Genomic DNA, 18383 nt, shown 5'->3' with positions numbered 1-18383 from the left:
GTAAAGTCCTTTTAGCTCTACGTTCAGGGGGAATGTCTTTAGCCAGTGGTTGGTCGATCAGCGGAATCCATTGCCACAGAGTCATTAAGTATACTTAAGGAGAATGATAGGTACTTAATTAGTAAAGCAGTTATGGATCGCTAGGAGAAGACAAAGGAATTATATTGAAAAATGTCAGTCATGATTGAATAACTGAGCAGACTCGATTGGTTGAATGACCTTATTCCGCTCCAATATCTTATGGTTTTTGGTTTGTCCAGGTGCAATGCTTAACGTATACTGGCCACTGTGCCCTCATATAAGATGCCGACATTGTCACCCTGAACATAGGCCCCGGTGCTGACTCTTGACCCCAGCATTTCCTGAACGGCAGTCACAGATGCATTTCTCACTCCCTCTTTCCCACAGATGGAGACGATTCCCTAAACTAACTGGAGAGGGGTGGGATGGTGCTCAGTTAATGTCACGACACCTAACTGCATTGATGTACGGAGGGATTTTGGGGTCCAGGTCCCTGAAATTGGCCACAAGTCAATAAGGTGGTAAAGGAGGTGCCTGGCATACTTGCCTTTATAGGTCGAGACTTTTGAGTTTGTGAGTTAGGAAATGATGTTGCAGATTTATAAAAATCTCTGCTTCAGCTGCACCTGGAATATTCTGTTTGCCCTGTTGCAGAATGTGGAGGCTTTGGAGAGGGTGTCGAATAGTTTTGTCTGGATCAGAGAGCATGTGTTAAAAGTAGAGACTGGACAAGCCTAGCCTGTTTTTTTTCTGGAGCAGCTGAGAGAAGATTCTAAAGTTATGAGTGGCATTGATGGCGTAAACCCGTTTCCCAGGGTTGAAATGTCAAATACTAAAAGGCATGCGTTTAAAGTGAGAGGGGGCAAGTTCCAAGAAGATGTGTGGAACAAGTTTTTTTTTACACAGAGAGTGGTGGGTGCCTGGGTTGTACTACCAGGGGTAGTGGTGGAGACAAATACAATGAAGGTGTTTAAGATGCTCATAGACAGGTACACGAATATGCAGAGAATGGGGGGTTATGAACCGTGTGCAGGCAGACGAGAGTAGGTGCCATTAAATAGCTTGGCGTGGCGACCCACTTCCCAGCGCACTCGAACCGGCTCACAAAGCGGCGCGCGCCGGCATTGAGGCCGGTCCCAAAGAGGGCGCCAAGCCTGCTTCACCAGCAAGGGGAAAAGCCCACGCGCGGGACGGGACTGTGAATACGTGCCCCCTACTGTATTCCCGCCCGGGGAGGGCAGGAAAGGGAGGCTTTAAGGCGAGTCGCCAAGTTTGAATAAATCTCTTTTGTAACTGCAGCTCACCGACTCCGTGTCGTTATTGCAGCGCTGCGTGTAGCACACCGCTACATTGGCATAATATAATGGGCTGAAGGGCCTATTCCTGTGATTGGGAACACTGACCTCTTGACCTTCTCACATTTTGCTTCCTGGACATCCCAAATCTTTCAAACTGAACCTTTCCTCTGTCCCCCACCACTCAAACCAGCCTCCTTCCCCTCAAGGTCTTCTCCTGCCAGGTGGAACTGGCAAGGACATAGGCTGCAGAAGCCCCAGCAATACAGTCTGTCGGGGATCTGTGCCTGGAATCGGGGGCAATAGGTCAAAGGGGAGTGAGTGTGAAAGGTGGCCCAGCAGTTCCAGCTCAGGCGGGGTAGGTGAGCAATTGTCAATGCATTGAGATATCAGCCAGAAATCCAGAAAATGCAGAGTCCACTCTCGCCAGGGTGGGAGTTGAGGGGCTTCCAAAAGTAGTGGAGAAGACTAGATTGGTTGAATGGCCTGATTCTGCTACTATATCTTATGGAATTATGGTCTACCCAGGACTCAAACCCAACATGTAGCAGCCTCCACAACCTCACAGTATGTCTAGCGGTGTCAACAGAGCCTCACTGGTGAACCTTCACTCCCCCTCACTTTTCTCAAAGGCCATTCAACCTTTCTCACTGGGGCCTTTTCAGTAAAAGGATAAGTTCCCAAAACTCGAGTAGAGAGTGTTGGGATCAATCTATACGAGGGGGTGGTCACTTGACTGCGGCCCCAAATGCCAGGCACCGCTCGAAGGTCAAGGGCAATGGAAAGAGAAGGAAGGGTTACACACAGAGTCTGAACTGTCTGAAACTTTAGATTCTTAGCTTTTAACTTTTGGATGACCTGTCCTAGAACCAGCACGTGGAAGCAATCATAAAGATGGCATATCAGTGTCTTTACTTTCTTAGAAGCTTAAGGAGATTCGGCTTGTCACCGAATTCTCTAACAAACTTTTATAGATGTACTGTTGAAAGTATCCTGACTGGTTGCATCATGGTGTGGTATAGCAATTCAGGAACAACAAGGAGCTACAGAGAGTAGTGGACTCTGCCCAATGCATCACGGGCTCATCTGTCCCCACCATTGGTGTATCTACAGGCGGCGCTGCCTCAGGAAGGCTACATGATCTTCACTGCCCATGCCGCCTTCTCAGCCACCATCTTGCAGGGGGTACAAGTCGCAAACTACCAGGTTTAAGAACAGCTACTTTCCTTCAACTATGTGGTTCTTGAACCAACCTGAACGCCCTAATTACTTCCACTTTTCACTAGAATAGACCTTGTTCTTTCCTGTACAATTTGGATCATCTATATTTACCTAGCGAATGTTATTCCTCCAATGCTGTGTGGCTGGATGCTGCAGCGAGTAAGATTCTTCTTGCACCTGTACTTGTGCAGATGACTGATAATCCCAACTTGACCTGACATCCTGAGCACTGCAGGGGAAGCCCATCAGGTGGTGTGGACCAGCTATCACTGTTACAGAGTAAACCTCCCCACTGCTCTCCCCGATGGGTCCCTGCGTTTCCAGGGACAGGGCAGCCTTCTCTCAGGATGACAGTTCCCAAAACTGCACTATTCCAGCCAATGGGGTGTCTGCATCAGGCGCCCTGAGATCTCCTCTGACTGTTCCCCATCAAAGGGGAATACTCTATGGAGGACTGCAACAGCAAAGGGATGTGGAAAGCAAGTGCAAGAGTGACTTCATTTATTTGTCTGCTACATCTCGCAGTTTCATTTAAGGATTTGTCTGGAATGTTTCGTTACGGCAAAGTGGTCATTGTGACAGTCGGGGATGACAAGGCTTAGGACTGTGGAATGGGGAATTAGTTGTATGGTCACAGAGAGATAGAGAGCAGAAACAGGCCCTGGAAGCCCATTGAGCCAGCCTATCCCTCAAGCAGCCACTTGTACAAGAATCCTCTGATTATTCTTGCCACATCCTTATCAACGCTGCCCTCTCCAGACTCTACCATCCACCTACATACTCGAGGTAATCTACTACCTACTGGCCCACAGAGCACTGAGATACCAGCAGAAAAGGGGTAACAGGGAGGATGTGCCAACCACACAACGGGCAGTGGCCAAGGTCAGGCCCTCTGAGGTAACACCTTTACCAGGTGCACCTCTGTGTCACCCAATGGGAATAGGGGTGTGTTCATAGCTTTTGTACGAAGCACTTGGTAAACAACCTGTTCCTGCATTCTCTGCAGCCTGTATGGTTAGAGAGTGGGCTGTCTTCTCATTTGGTAATATCCTGGTGGATGGACTGTGTTCATTTCAGGGCTTGGCCAAAGAACCCAATGACAGGCACAGGGGCCCAGCTGAGAAAGCCACTTCCCCACAGCTCCAGCACAGTTGTTTGGGTGGCTGGCAAGGGGCTGCTGGGCTAAATAGCCACCATGAGATGGGGAACTGTGGAAGCTTTTCCTTGCAATCTCCCCTGAAAACATGGTTTTCATTGTACAGTTTTCTGGATGGGTTCCAGTTGTTGAGGCACTGTGGTACTCAAGGACTTGCACCTCAGTTGTGACCTCCCACAGTGATTCAGATGCCTCCCAAACCTGGGCCACCTGAACTGCTGCCCATCAAGGCATTTCCTTTGATCCCAGTTCGCTCCCTGATCAGCTCCCTGTCAGCGAAAATGTGCAATGGTGTCAGACGACAGTATCGGGATGCTGACAAAGACAATGCACACTGTACCTGGAGAGAACAAGCCCCTTCTGCACCTCAAAGTCAGCTGCTGCTTTAACTCTTGCCACATTGCTGTTCATAAATCAATGGGACAGGAAGGTATTACTTGCAGGATTACAGTAACCTCCAGAAAATCTCTGCTTGCAAATGGCCTTGATGGTGCCCGGAACGTCGCAGGTGCCGGGGGATCCTGCCCTCTGTTTTACATAGGCTCCACATGACCGTAAGGAGAGGTGTTTGCTTGGGTTTGAGTTCCAAATTGGGCTCAGTCAAACCTTTAACAGGGTCCTACATGGGAGACTGGTCCAACGGGTTCTGGCCCATGGGATCCCAAGCAAACCGGATCCAAATTGGTCTTGGAGTAAAGAGCCAGAGAGTAAGGGTAGAGGGTTGTGTCAGAAACGATCACTCATCATCATCCATGTGACTGACGGAGGAGCACGAAGAGGCAATAACTTGAGATTGACCTCCCAATGGTACTGAACCCTCAGACTGCTGAGCCTGGCTGATGACCCGAGGAGTTCATGGTGCAGCATATTATGTGTTGTTCTGGTTGTAGGTGTTGTCTTTGAAAGGCTGGGCAGAAGGATCTGTATACTGCCTCAACAAATTTGTCCTTGTTATTCAAGAAAAAGGGAAAAATTCTCCATGTCATACCCTATATGCTAATGAGACTAATTGTCAATGTCATATCCTGTATGCTAATGAGACTGATTCTCCATGTCATACCCTATATGCTAATGAGACTAATTGTCAATGTCATATCCTGTATGCTAATGAGACTGATTCTCCATGTCATACCCTATATGCTAATGAGACTAATTGTCAATGTCATATCCTGTATGCTAATGAGACTGATTCTCCATGTCATACCCTGTATGCTAATGAGACTAATTGTCAATGTCATATCCTGTATGCTAATGAGACTGATTCTCCATGTCATACCCTATATGCTAATGAGACTAATTGTCAATGTCATATCCTGTATGCTAATGAGACTGATTCTCCATGTCATACCCTGTATACTAATGAGACTTTCTCTCTCATACCCTGTATGTACGTAGAGAATTTTTGTTCTCCAAACCCAAAACTCCACCTACCCCTCAGTCCAAACATTTCAGCATTTCATCAGCCTCTACTAGACCATGAACTCCTGCCTGTTGCTTCACATGGAAGCTGACCATGTTTGACTCCTTAGCAGACCCCCATTCTGCCCTTTGCCTAGACCAAAGACTCTCATTCCACATCCTTCCTCAATCCAAGGAGACCCATCCAATTCATTAGACACTGGGTCCTCTGTGTGCCCACCCTTCTCCCTTCCAAATCAAAGATACCCATGTCCACACCCCCTTTCCAGAGCCAGGATCCCCTTTCGGTTCCCCTTCCCCCTCCTCACCATTCTCCCTGTCTTCCCTCTTAGACCAAGGGTACCAAGTCAGCTTGTCCAAGTTCAGGATCTTCAGCCTGCTCTCCCAACAGTATGGGTGCACCGTCCGCTCCTCCCCAACTTACAAGCACCTGACTGCGGAACCCATGTCTGGTCCCTTACGTCTGTCTGGTGTACCTCACCAGATGAGGTTCTCTGTATGTTGTTTCCTTCCCTTCTCCCACTGTCCACTCTGAAGGAGACTATCTGGTCTCTGACACCCCACCCCAGCACAGTGAAAATCTGTCAGTTCCCTCAGCCCTACAGTAAAAACCCTACCTTCTCTCCCACACCTACCCCTTTTGTGGTCCGGCTACCAGTCACACTGATCTCCTGTGCGGCCGTGTGGACAACAGAAAGAAATATTGCCGTGGGCAATCCTCTGTTCACTCTCAAGGTAAAGTCGTTCATAAAGGAGGAGCAATACTTCACATGATGCATCAAGTTATAAATTATAAGCCTAATTACAAAAGAAAATTATAAACAACTCACAGAAATTCAGAGAGATGTCAAGAATAGATACTGTAAGAGAGATCTGATTTTCCTCTTGTATATTAATCTGGAGTCAATATGATGAGCAAATGTCAGCTACATATCTCAGCACAGTTAACACCAAGCCTACCCCACCACCCCCCTCTATCCCACTTCGATTGGTCCCACAAGGAAAGGCTGTTCACTGCTTCCAGTGAGGTTCCCAATCCAGCCCCTCCCTCTCAGTTTGTGCTCTCACAGTTGTGATTGAAGTGCCCCATCCCTCTGGAGTGCTGCTGCCCAGGGAGTCCAGTCCCTGAGGTGCTGTGTGTCTCCATCAGCATCAAAACATGTAACACAGTCCGGGGTCTCACTCAGCACAGCCAGGCTAGGAAAGCTCATCTATGCTCGTTGGAACAGCCAGATTGCGAAGATCATCACACATATCTGAAAACAGAGGGGGAATGGGTTACTTTTGCAGTAGAGGCACACTTATCAGTTGTCAGATCTCCGCGTGTCAGACCTAAGGATGAGGCCAAGGCTGATGCTATCCAATGCAGTGCAGTTCAGTTGAGGCACCGTCTTTCAGGTGAGGGGTGCTAACTGGAAACTAGTTCGTCCCTGCCAGATGTGCATTAAAAAAATCCATTGGCTATTTAGGTAGAGTTGGGGGAGTGGGTCACAGTTGCTAAACATGAAGCATGTCTTTTATGAAGCATCATGTCAAAACTGACTGAAAATAATAGTGCAGGAAAGAACTCGGTAGACTGGTTAGAAGATTGGCTGGCTATTGGGAAGCATAATTGTGTTTCTAGTGCTGTATCACAGAGCGTTTAATGTTGGGGCCACAATTACCATAGTTTATAATTAATTGAGTTACTATTGTGTGCCAAAATACAGTGAACAAACTTATTTTGCATGCCAAACACGCAGATCATTTCAAAAGGCAAGTATATCAAGGTAGTACCAAGTAAAACACAATAACAATGCAGAATGTAGTGCGACATTTGCAGAGCAAGTTCAGCGCAGATGGACTAATGAGGTACAAGGGTCATGACGAGGTACATTGTGAGGTCAAGAATTCTCCTTAATCATACAAGAGGTCCGATGAAGAGACTCTAAGATACAGCTGCCCTCGAGCCTATTGGTACACGTTTTCAAACTATTAATAGCTTGGATGGTGGCACCAGGGGTACTGTAGCCAAATTTTTTGATGTCACAAAGACAAGTCAGAATATGAATTGTGAGGATTGGGGGGGCTACAAAGAGTGAGCAAGATAGATTATGACTGGACATAGGCCTGGCATTGAAAGACCTAGACAGCATTGACGGTGTCTAGGACCAGAGGGCACAACCTCAGGATAGCAGGGTGTCCCTTTAGAACAGAGATGAGGATGAGGCTCTTCAGACAGAGGGTGGTGAATCTGTGGAATTCATTGCCACAGACGGCTGTGGATGCCAAGCCATTGGGTATATTTAAAGAGGAGGTTGGTTGGTTCTGGATTAGCAAGGGCATCAAGGGGAAAAGAATGGAATTGGGAGGGAAGATAAATTGACCATAAACTTGATGGGTCAAATAGCCTAATTCTGCTCCCATGTCTTATGGTAAAATGGAGTCTGATCTGGTAAAATGAGAACATTTGTACAAAAAATTTTATGTTGTTCTGAATGGTAAAAGAATGTATTGCTCTGAGACACAGGGGGATCTGAGCATCCTGGTTAAGAAAAGACTGGAAAGAACCCAGTCAGATGTCAGGTCTCGCAGCGGGAGAGCATTTTGGAGATAGTGATCACAGTTATATCCACTTTATCATAGCATTGGAGAGAGATAGGAACAGACAAGTCAGGGAAACATTTAATTGGAGTAAGGGGAACTATGAGGCTATCAGGCAGGAACTTGGAAACATAACTTGGAAACAGATGTTCTCAGGAAAACGTACGGAAGAAATGTGGCAAATGTTCAGGGGATATTTGCGTGGGGTTCTGCGTAGATACGTTCCAATGAGACATGGAAAGGATGATATAGTACAGGAACCGTGGTGTACAAAGGCTGTTGTAAATCTAGTCAAGAAGAAAAGAAGAGCTTACAAAAGGTTCAAAAAACTAGGTAATGACAGAGATCTAGAAGATTATAAGGCTAGCAGGAAGGAGCTTAAGAATGAAATTAGGAGAGTCAGAAGGGGACATGAGAAGGCCTTGGTGGACAGAATTAAGGAAAACCCCAAGGCATTCTACAAGTATGTGAAGAGCAAGAGGATAAGATGTTAGAGAATAGGACCAATCAAGTGTGACAGTGGGAAAGTGTGTATGGAGCCAGAAGAGATGGCAGAGGTACTTAATGAACACTTTGCTTCAGTATTCACTATGGAAAAGTATCTTGGCGATTGTAGGGATGACTTGCAGTGAACTGAAAAGCTTTAGCATGTAGATATCAAGGAAAAAGATGTGCCAGAGCTTTGGAAAGCACCAAGTTGGATAAATCACCAGGACCGGATGGGATGCACCCCAAGCTACTGTGGGAAGCACTGGAGGAGATTGCTGAGCCTCTGGCAATGATCTTTGCATCATCAATGTGGACGGGAGAAGTTCTGGAGGATCGGAGGTTTGCAGATGTTTTTCCCTTATTTAAGAAAGGGAGTAGGGATAGCCCAGGAAATTATAGAACCAGTGAGATTTACTTCAGTGATTGGTAAGTTGATGGAGAAGATCCTGAGAGGCAGGATTTATGAACATTTGGAGAGGTGTAATATGATTAGGAATAGTCAGCATGGCTTTGTCAAGGGCAGGTCGTGCCTTACGAGCCTGATTGAATTTTTTGAGGATATGACTAAACACATTGATGAAGGAAGAGCAGTAGATGCAGTGTATATGGATTTCAGCAAGGCATTTGATAAGGTACCCCATGAAAGGCTTATTGAGAAAGTAAGGAGGCATGGGATCCAAGAGGACCTTGCTTTGTGGATCCAGAACTGGCTTGCCCACAGAAGGCAAAGAATGGTTGTAGACGGGTCGTATTCTGCGTGGAGGCCGGTGACCAGTGGTGTGCCTCAGGGATCTGTTCTGGGACCCCTACTCTTTGTGACTTTTATAAATGACCTGGATGAGGAAGTGGAGGGATGGGTTAGTAAATTTGCTGATGACACAAAGGTTGGAGGTGTTGTGGATAGTGTGGAGGGCTGTCAGAGGTTACAGAGGGACATTGATAGGATGCAAAACTGGGCTGAGAAATGACAGATGGAATTCAACCCAGATAAGTGTGAGGTGGTTCATTTTGGTAGGTCAAATATGATGGAAGAATATAGCATTCGAAACATAGAAACATAGAAAATAGGTGCAGGAGTAGGCCATTTGGCCCTTCGAGCCTGTACCACTGTTCAGTATGATCATGGCTGATCATCCAACTCAGAACCCTGTACCTGCTTTCTCTCCATACCCCCTGATCCCTTTAGCCACAAGGGCCATATCTAACTCCCTCTTAAATATAGACAATGAACTGCCCTCAACTGTTTCCTGTGGCAGAGAATTCCACAGATTCACCACTCGCTGTGTGAAGAAGTTTTTCCTCATCTCGGTCCTAAAAGGCTTCCCTTTTATCCTTAAACTGTGACCCTTCGTTCTCGACTTCCCCAACATCGGAAACAATCTTCCTGCATCTAGCCTGTCCAATCCCTTTAGAATTTTATACGTTTCGATAAGATCACCCCCAATCTTCTAAATTCCAACAAGTATAAGCCTAGTCGATCCAATCTTTCTTCATATGAAAGTCCTGCCATCCCAGGAATCAATCTAGTGAAGCTTCTTTGTACTCCCTCTATGGCAAGAATGTCTTTCCTCAGATTAGGGGACCAAAACTGCAGGTGTGGTCTCACCAAGGCCTTGTACAACTGCAGTAGAACCTCCCTGCTCCTGTACTTGAATCCTCTTGCTATGAATGCCAACATATTATCCGCCTTTTTCACCGGCTGCTGTACCTGCATGCCCACTTTCAATGACTAGTGTACAATGACACCCAGGTCCTGTTGCACCTCCCCTTTTCCTAATCGGCCACCTTTCCAATAATAATCTGTTTTCCTGTTCTTGCCACCAAAGTGGATAACCTCACATTTATCCACATTAAATTGCATCTGCCATGAATTTGGCCACTCACCTAACCTATCCAAGTTGCCCTGTATCCTCTTAGCATCCTCCTCACAGCTAACACCGCCGCCCAGCTTCGTGTCATCTGCAGACTTGGAGATGCTACATTTAATTCCCTCGTCTAAATATATTGTAAACAACTGGGGTCCCAGCACTGAGCCTTGCGGTACCCCACTAGTCACTGCCTGCCATTCTGAAAAGGTCCCGTTTGTTCCCACCTGTTGCTTCCTGTCTGCCAACCAATTCTCTATCCGCATCAATACCATACCCCCAATACTGTGTGCTTTAAGTTTGCACACTAATCTCCTGTGTGGGACCTTGTCAAAAGCCTTTTGAAAATCCAAATATACCACATCCACTGGTTCTCCCCTATCCACTCGACTAGTTACATCTTCAAAAAATTCTATAAGATTCGTCAGAGATTATTTTCCTTTCATAAATCCATGCTGACTTTGGCCGATGATTTCACCTCTTTCCAAATGTGCTGTTATCACATCTTCGATAACTGACTCTAGCAATTTCCCCACCACCGATGTCAGGCTAACCGGTCTATAATTCCCCAGTTTCTCTCTCCCTTCTTTTTTAAAAAGTGGGGTTACATTAGCGACCCTCCAATCCTCAGGAACTAATCCAGAGGGCTACTTCCTTAAGCACTCTGGGATGCAGACCATCTGGCCCTGGGGATTTATCTGCCTTTAATCTCTTCAATTTACCTAACACCACTTCCCTACTAACATGTATTTCCCTCAGTTCCTCCATCTCACTAGACCCTTGGTCCCCTACTATTTCCTGAAGATTACTTATGTCCTCCTTAGTGAAGACAGAACCAAAGTAGTTATTCAATTGGTCTGCCATGTCCTTGTTCCCCATGATCAATTCACCTGTTTCTGACCGTAAGGGAGCTACATTTGTCTTAACCAATCTTTTTCTTTTCACATATCTATAAAAGCTTTTACAGTCAGTTTTTATGTTCCCTGCCAGCTTTCTCTCATAATCTTTTTTTCCCTTTCCTAATTAAGCCCTTTGTCCTCCTCTGCTGGACTCTGAATTTCTCCCAGTCCTCAGGTGTGCTGCTTTTTCTGGCTAATTTATATGTTTCTTCCTGGGACTTGATACTATCCCTAATTTCTCCTGTCAGCCACAGGTGCACTACCTTCCCTGGTTTATTCTTTTGCCAAACTGGGATGAATAATTGTTGTAGTTCACCCATGCGATCTTTAAATGCTTGCCATTGCATATCCACCGTCAACCCTTTAAGTATCATTTGCCAGTCTATCTTAGCTAATTCACGTCTCATACCTTCAAAGTTACCCTTCTTTAAGTTCAGAACCTTTGTTTCTGAATTAACTATGTCACTCTCCATCTTAATGAAGAATTCCACCATATTATGGTCACTCTTATCCAAGGGGCCTCGCACAACAAGATTGCTAACTAACCCTTCCTCATTGCTCAATACCCAGTCTAGAATCCTCGACATATTGGTTCAGAAAACCATCCCGTATACATTCCAAGAAATCCTCTTCCTCAGCACCCTTACCAACTTAGTTCACCCAATCTATATGTAGATTGAAGTCACCTATTATAGGTGCTGTTCCTTTATCGCACACATTTCTAATTTCCTGTTTAATGCCATCCCCAACCTCACTACTACATGCTAGGTGGCCTGTACACAACTCCCACCAGCGTTTTCTGCCCCTTAGTGTTATGTAGCTCTATCCATATCGATTCCACGTCCTCCAGGCTAATGTCCTTCCTTTCTATTGCGTTAATCTCCTCTCTAACCAGCAACGCTACTCCACCTCCTTTACTTCCCTGTCTATCCCTCCTGAATATTGAATATCCCTGGATGTTGAGCTCCCATCCTTGATCACCCTGGAGCCATGTCTCTGTGATCCCAACTATATTCATTAATAACTATCTGCACATTCAATTCATCCATCTTGTTACAAATGCTCCTCGCATTGACACACAAAGCCTTCAGGCTTGTTTTTACAACTCTCTTAGCCCTTATACAATTATGTTGAAAAGTGGCCCTTTTTGATTTTTGCCCTGGATTTGCCTGCCTGCCACTTTTACTTTTCACCTTACTACTTTTTGCTTCTACCCTCATTTTACACCCCTCTGTCTCTCTGCACTTGTTCCCATCCCCCTGCCACATTAGTTTAAATCCTCCTGAACAGCAGTAGCAAACACTCGCCCTAGGACATTGGTTCCAGTCCAGCCCAGGTGCAGACCGTTCTGTTTGTACTGGTCCCACCTCCCCCAGAACTGGTTCCAATGCCCCAGAAATTTGAATCCCTCCCCCTTGCACCAATTCTCAAACCACATATTCATCTGAAAAATCCTTCTATTTCTACTCTGACTAGCAGGTAGCACTGGTAGTAATCCAGAGATTATAACCTTTGTGGTCCTACTTTTTAGTTTATCTGCTAACTCCCTAATTTCAGGAGATAAACTAAAAAGTAGGACCACAAAGTAGGACCACATTAGTGGCAAGACTCCTGGCAGTGCGGAGTATCAGAGGGATCTTGGGGTCCGAGTCCATAGGACACTCAAAGCTGTGACACAGGTTGACTCTGTGGTTAAGAAGGCATACGGTGCATTGGCCTTCAACAATCATGGGATTCTTAAGAGCCGAGAGGTAATGTTGCAGCTATATAGGACCCTGGTCAGACCCCACTTGGAGTACTGTGCTCAGTTCTGGTCACCTCACTACAGGAAGGACGTGGAAACCATAGAAAGTGTGTAGAGGAGATTTACAAGATTTATGAGATAGGAGATTTATGAGAATAGGTTGAGTGAACTCGGCCTTTTCTCCTTGAAGCGACGGAGGATGAGAGGTGACCTGATAGAGGTGTATAAGATAATGAGAAGCATTGATCATGTGGATAGTCAGAGGCTTTTTCCCAGGGCTGAAATGGCTAGCACGAGAGGGCATAGTTTTAAGGTGCCTGGAAGTAGGTACAGAGGAGATATCAGGGGTAAGTTTTTTTACACAGAGAGTGGTGAGCGTGTGGCATGGGCTACCGGTGGTGGCAGTGGAGGCAGATACGATAGGGTCTTTTAAGAGACTTTTAGATAGGTACATGGAGCTTAGAAATATAGAGGGCTATGGGTAAGCCTAGGTAGTTCTAAGGGAAGGGCATGTTTGGCTCAGCTTTGTGGGTCGAAGGGCCTGTATTGTGCTGTAGGTTTTCTATGTTTCTAAGCAAGTACTGCATCTAATTAGGAAAGCTAACAGAATGTTGAAAATAAGAGAAGTGATTTTGTCCGGATTAAAACAGGAGTCAGACACGATTGTGTTCTCTCATCTGACCTGCTCCACTTTTATAGTGAGAAGATTGTAAGAGAAATGAGCAGCATTCCAGCCGTGATCATTGGTGGATACAATTTGAACAACCTACAATACACAGACAACACAATGTTGAGAGCTACTTCTAAAGAGAAACTTCAAGAAATATTAGATAAAGTCATTGAAGAAAGTGCAAAGAGAGGATTGACTGTCAACTGCAAGAAGTCTGACAGCATAGTCATCACAGAAAAGAAAGAAATACAGACAAGCGAACTGAAAGTGGGCAACAAAACAATTAAACAAACATGGAATTTCAATGACTTACGGAGCACGATAGCATCTGACAGTAGAGCTGATGTTGAAATTGGGATTGGGATTACCAATTGCACACTCAAGTGCTTGAGCAAGATACTAAAGAATAATATAATTTCTGTGAGTGCAAAACAGAGTGTTGTGGTGTTAGATTAATTCCACACTAACATATGGAAGCGAGTGTTAGAGAAAACCAAAGCGAAGTGAGGGAAGACTTGAAGTAGCAGAAATATGCTTTTTGAGAAGAATGATGTAAGTATCATGGAAGGACAGAGTAACAAATAAGGAATGTTGTGAAAAGCTGGAATAAGAAGAGAGCTGATATCAATCAGGAAATGGAAGCTGGAATTTCTGGGAAATGTACTGAGGAAAGAGAAGCTTGAACATCTTCCAGTGATGAGAGAAATTGATGGAAGGAACAGTTGTGGTTGACAGCGCATGAGTTACATCATGGGATGGACAGGCAAAAGGTTTGAACAGCTTGTTAGAACTCAGATTAAAGACAATTGGAAGACGATGATCGCCCATGTCATATGACATGGGACATAATGATGATGAACAGAATACACTTGCTCATTGCAACAGGAATTAAATACACAAGTACAAAGGGCACATGTCAGGAACCTCTCCCGTCCTCATTGATGATGCAAAGATCATTGCCAGAGGCTCAGCAATCTCCTCCCTTGCTTCCCACGGTAGCCTGGGGTACAACCATCCATTCCTGGTGACTTATCCAACATTGTGCTTTCCAAAAACTCCAGCACATCCTCTTTCTTAATATCTACATTTTCAAGCTTTTCAGTCCAGTGCAAGTCATCCCAACAATCGCCAAGGTATTTTTCTGCAGTGAATACTGAAGCAAAACATTCATTAAGTACCTCTGCTATTTCCTTCGGTTCCATACACACTTTTCCAATGTCACACTTGATTGGTCCTATTCTCCCACGTCCTATCCACTTGCTCTTCACATACTTGTATAATGCCTTGTAGTTTTCCTTAATCCTGTCCGCCAAGCCCTTCTCATGGCCCCTTCTGGCTCTCCTAATTTCATTCTTAAGCTCCTTCCCGCAAGCCTTATAATCGTATCATTACCTCACTTTTTGAACCTTTCATAAGCTCTTCTTTTCTTCTTGACTAGATTTACAACAGCCTTTGTGCACCATAGGTCTTTTACCGTACCATACTTCCCCTCATTGGAAGTATGAGGGGAAGTCTCATTGGAATGTACCTACTCAGAACCCCACGCAAATATCCCTGAGCATTTGCCACATTTCTTCTGCACATTTCCCTGAGAACATCTGTTTCCAATTTATGCTTCCAAGTTCCTGTCTGATAGCCTCATACATACTCCAATTAAACGTTTCCCTAACTTGGCTGTTACTATCCTCTACAATGCTATGGTAAAGGAGATAGAATTATGATCACTATCTCCAAAATGCTCTCCCACTGAGAGACCTGACACCTGACCAGGTTCATTTCCCAATACCAGATCAAGTACAGCCTCTGCTCTTGTAGGCTTATCTACATATTGTGTCAAGAAACCTTCTTTAACACATTTAACAAACTCTACCTCATCTAAACCCCTCGCTCTAGGGAGATGCCAATCAATATTTGGGAAATTAAAATCTCCCAGTTATTATTAAATCTTTCCAGAATCTGTCTCCCTATCTGCTCCTCGATGTTCCTGTGTCAGGAATGGGGGCCGGATGGACCCAAACGCAGGACGCAGACACTGAAGTACTAGGGGAGGGCAGGATGGGGATGCCATGGCACTGAAGGGTAGAGCTGGGGTTCAGCTAGATAGAGTTCAGGCAGGCAGAGCGGAGCGGGCTCCCGAAGTTCAGGCAGGCAGAGCGGAGCAGGCTCCCGAAGTTCGAGTTCAGACAGACAGGTCCCCAGGGTTCAAGCAGACAGGTCCCCAGGGTTCAGGTAGACAGGTCCCCGAGGTTCAGACAGACAGGTCCCCAAGGTTAAAGCAGACAGGTCCCTGGGTTCAGGCAGACAGGTCGCCGAGGTTCAGACAGACAGGTGCCCAGGTTCAGGCAGACAGGTCCCCAGGGTTCAGGCAGACAGGTCCCCGAGGTTCAGGCAGACAGGTGCCCGGGTTCAGACAGACAGGTCCCCGAGGTTCAGACAGACAGGTCCCAGAGGTTCAGGCAGACAGGTGCCCGGGTTCAGGTAGACAGGTCCCCAGGGTTCAGGCAGACAGGTCCCCGAGGTTCAGACAGACAGGTCCCCGAGGTTCAGGCAGACAGGTCCCCGAGGTTCAGGCAGACAGGTCCCCGAGGTTCAGGCAGACAGGTCCCCAGGGTTCAGGCAGACAGGTCCCCGAGGTTCAGACAGACAGGTCCCCAAGGTTCAGACAGACAGGTCCCCGAGGTTCAGACAGACAGGTCCCCAAGGTTCAGACAGACAGGTCCCCGAGGTTCAGACAGACAGGTCCCCAAGGTTCAGACAGACAGGTCCCCGAGGTTCAGACAGACAGGTCCCCAAGGTTCAGACAGACAGGTCCCCGAGGTTCAGACAGACAGGTCCCTGAGGTTCAGACAGACAGGTCCCCAAGGTTCAGACAGACAGGTCCCCAAGGTTCAGACAGACAGGTCCCTGAGGATCGGCAGACAGGTCCCTGGGTTCAGGCAGACAGGTCCCCGGGGTTCAGGTAGACAGGTCCCCAGGGTTCAGGCAGACAGGTCCCCGAGGTTCAGACAGACAGGTCCCCGAGGTTCAGGCAGACAGGTCCCTGGGTTCAGGCAGACAGGTCCCCGGGGTTCAGGTAGACAGGGCCCCAGGGTTCAGGCAGACAGGTCCCCGGAGTTCAGGTAGACAGGTCCCCAAGGTACAGACAGACAGGTCCCCGGGGTTCAGGCAGGCAGACAGGTGCCCGGGTTCAGGCAGACAGGTCCCCAGAGTTCAGGCAGACAGGTCCCCGAGGTTCAGGCAGACAGGTCCTCGAGGTTCAGACAGACAGGTCCCCAAGGTTCAGGCAGACAGGTCCCCGGGGTTCAGGCAGACAGGTCCCCAGCGTTCAGGCAGACAGGTCCCCGAGGTTCAGACAGACAGGTCCCTGGGGTTCAGGTAGACAGGTGCCCGGGTTCAGGCAGACAGGTCCCAAGGTTCAGACAGACAGGTCCCCGGGGTTCAGGCAGGCAGACAGGTGCCCGGGTTCAGGCAGGCAGGTCCCCAGGGTTCAGGCAGACAGGTCCCCGAGGTTCAGGCAGACAGGTCCCCGAGGTTCAGGCAGACAGGTGCCCGGGTTCAGGCAGACAGGTCCCCAGGGTTCAGGCAGACAGGTCCCCGAGGTTCAGACAGACAGGTCCCCGGGGTTCAGGTAGAGAGGTCCCCGGGGTTCAGGCAGACAGGTCCCCAGGGTTCAGGGAGACAGGTCCCCGAGGTTCAGACAGACAGGTCCCCGAGGTTCAGGCAGACAGGTCCCTGGGTTCAGGCAGACAGGTCCCCGGGGTTCAGGTAGACAGGTCCCCAGGGTTCAGGCAGACAGGTCCCCGCAGTTCAGGTAGACAGGTCCCCAAGGTTCAGGCAGACAGGTCCCCTTGGTTCAGGCAGACAGGTCCCCAGGGTTCAGGCAGACAGGTCCCCGAGGTTCAGACAGACAGGTCCCCGGGGTTCAGGTAGACAGGTGCCCGGGTTCAGGCAGACAGGTCCCAAGGTTCAGACAGACAGGTCCCCGGGGTTCAGGTAGACAGGTCCTTGGGGTTCAGGCAGGCATACAAGTGCCTGGGTTCAGGCAGATAGGGCCACAGGGTTCAGGCAGACAGGACCCCGGGTTCAGGTAGACAGGTCCCCGAGGTTCAGGCAGACAGGTCCCTGGGTTCAGGCAGACAGGTCCCCGGGATTCAGGTAGACAGGTTCCCAGGGTTCAGGCAGACAGGTCCCCGGGGTTCAGGCAGACAGGTCCCCGAGGTTCAGACAGACAGGTCCCCGAGGTTCAGGCAGACAGACAGATGCCCCAGTTCAGGCAGACAGGTCCCCAGGGTTCAGGCAGACAGGTCCCCGAGGTTCAGGCAGACAGGTCCCCGAGGTTCAGGCAGACAGGTGCCCGGGTTCAGGCAGACAGGTCCCCAGGGTTCAGGCAGACAGGTCCCTGGGTTCAGGCAGACAGGTCCCCGGGGTTCAGGTAGACAGGTCCCCAGGGTTCAGGCAGACAGGTCCCCGCAGTTCAGGCAGACAGGTCCCCGAGGTTCAGGTAGACAGGTCCCCGGGGTTCAGGCAGACAGGTCCCCAGGGTTCAGGCAGACAGGTCCCCGAGGTTCAGACAGACAGGTCCCCAGGGTTCAGACAGACAGGTGCCCGGGTTCAGGCAGACAGGTCCCAAGGTTCAGACAGACAGGTCCCCGGGGTTCAGGCAGGCATACAGGTCCCTGGGTTCAGGCAGACAGGTCCCCGGGGTTCAGGCAGACAGGAGCTGGGGGTTCAGGCAGACGGGTCCCCGGGGTTCAGGCAGACAGGTCCCCAGGGTTCAGGCAGACAGGTCCCCGAGGTTCAGACAGACAGGTCCCCGGGGTTCAGGCAGACAGGTCCCCGGGGTTCAGGCAGACAGGTCCCCAGGGTTCAGGCAGACAGGTCGCCGAGGTTCAGACAGACAGGTCCCCGAGGATCAGGCAGACAGGTCCCCAGGGATCAGGCAGACAGGTCCCAGGAGTTCAGGTAGACAGGTCCCCAAGGTTCAGGCAGACATCTCCCCGGGGTTCAGGCAGACAGGTCCC

The 18383-nt window shown here is 48.2% G+C and overlaps 1 protein-coding gene across 1 annotated transcript in view; it reads right to left on the bottom strand.

Annotated features, from left to right (window-relative positions):
• Positions 1 to 6096: 6096 nt before the first annotated feature.
• The window catches only part of LOC132396384 (tetraspanin-18-like), a 397159-nt gene continuing 384872 nt past the window's right edge, over positions 6097 to 18383 (bottom strand). The window contains exon 9 of the mRNA XM_059973909.1: positions 6097 to 6368. Coding sequence (XP_059829892.1) covers positions 6324 to 6368 — 45 coding nt within the window. The 3' untranslated portion in view covers positions 6097 to 6323. The remainder of the gene's footprint in view (positions 6369 to 18383) is intronic.

The sequence above is a fragment of the Hypanus sabinus genome, chromosome 7, assembly GCF_030144855.1.
Source record: "Hypanus sabinus isolate sHypSab1 chromosome 7, sHypSab1.hap1, whole genome shotgun sequence".
NCBI lineage: Eukaryota > Metazoa > Chordata > Chondrichthyes > Myliobatiformes > Dasyatidae > Hypanus > Hypanus sabinus.
This window is presented reverse-complemented; position numbering and strand designations above follow the sequence as displayed.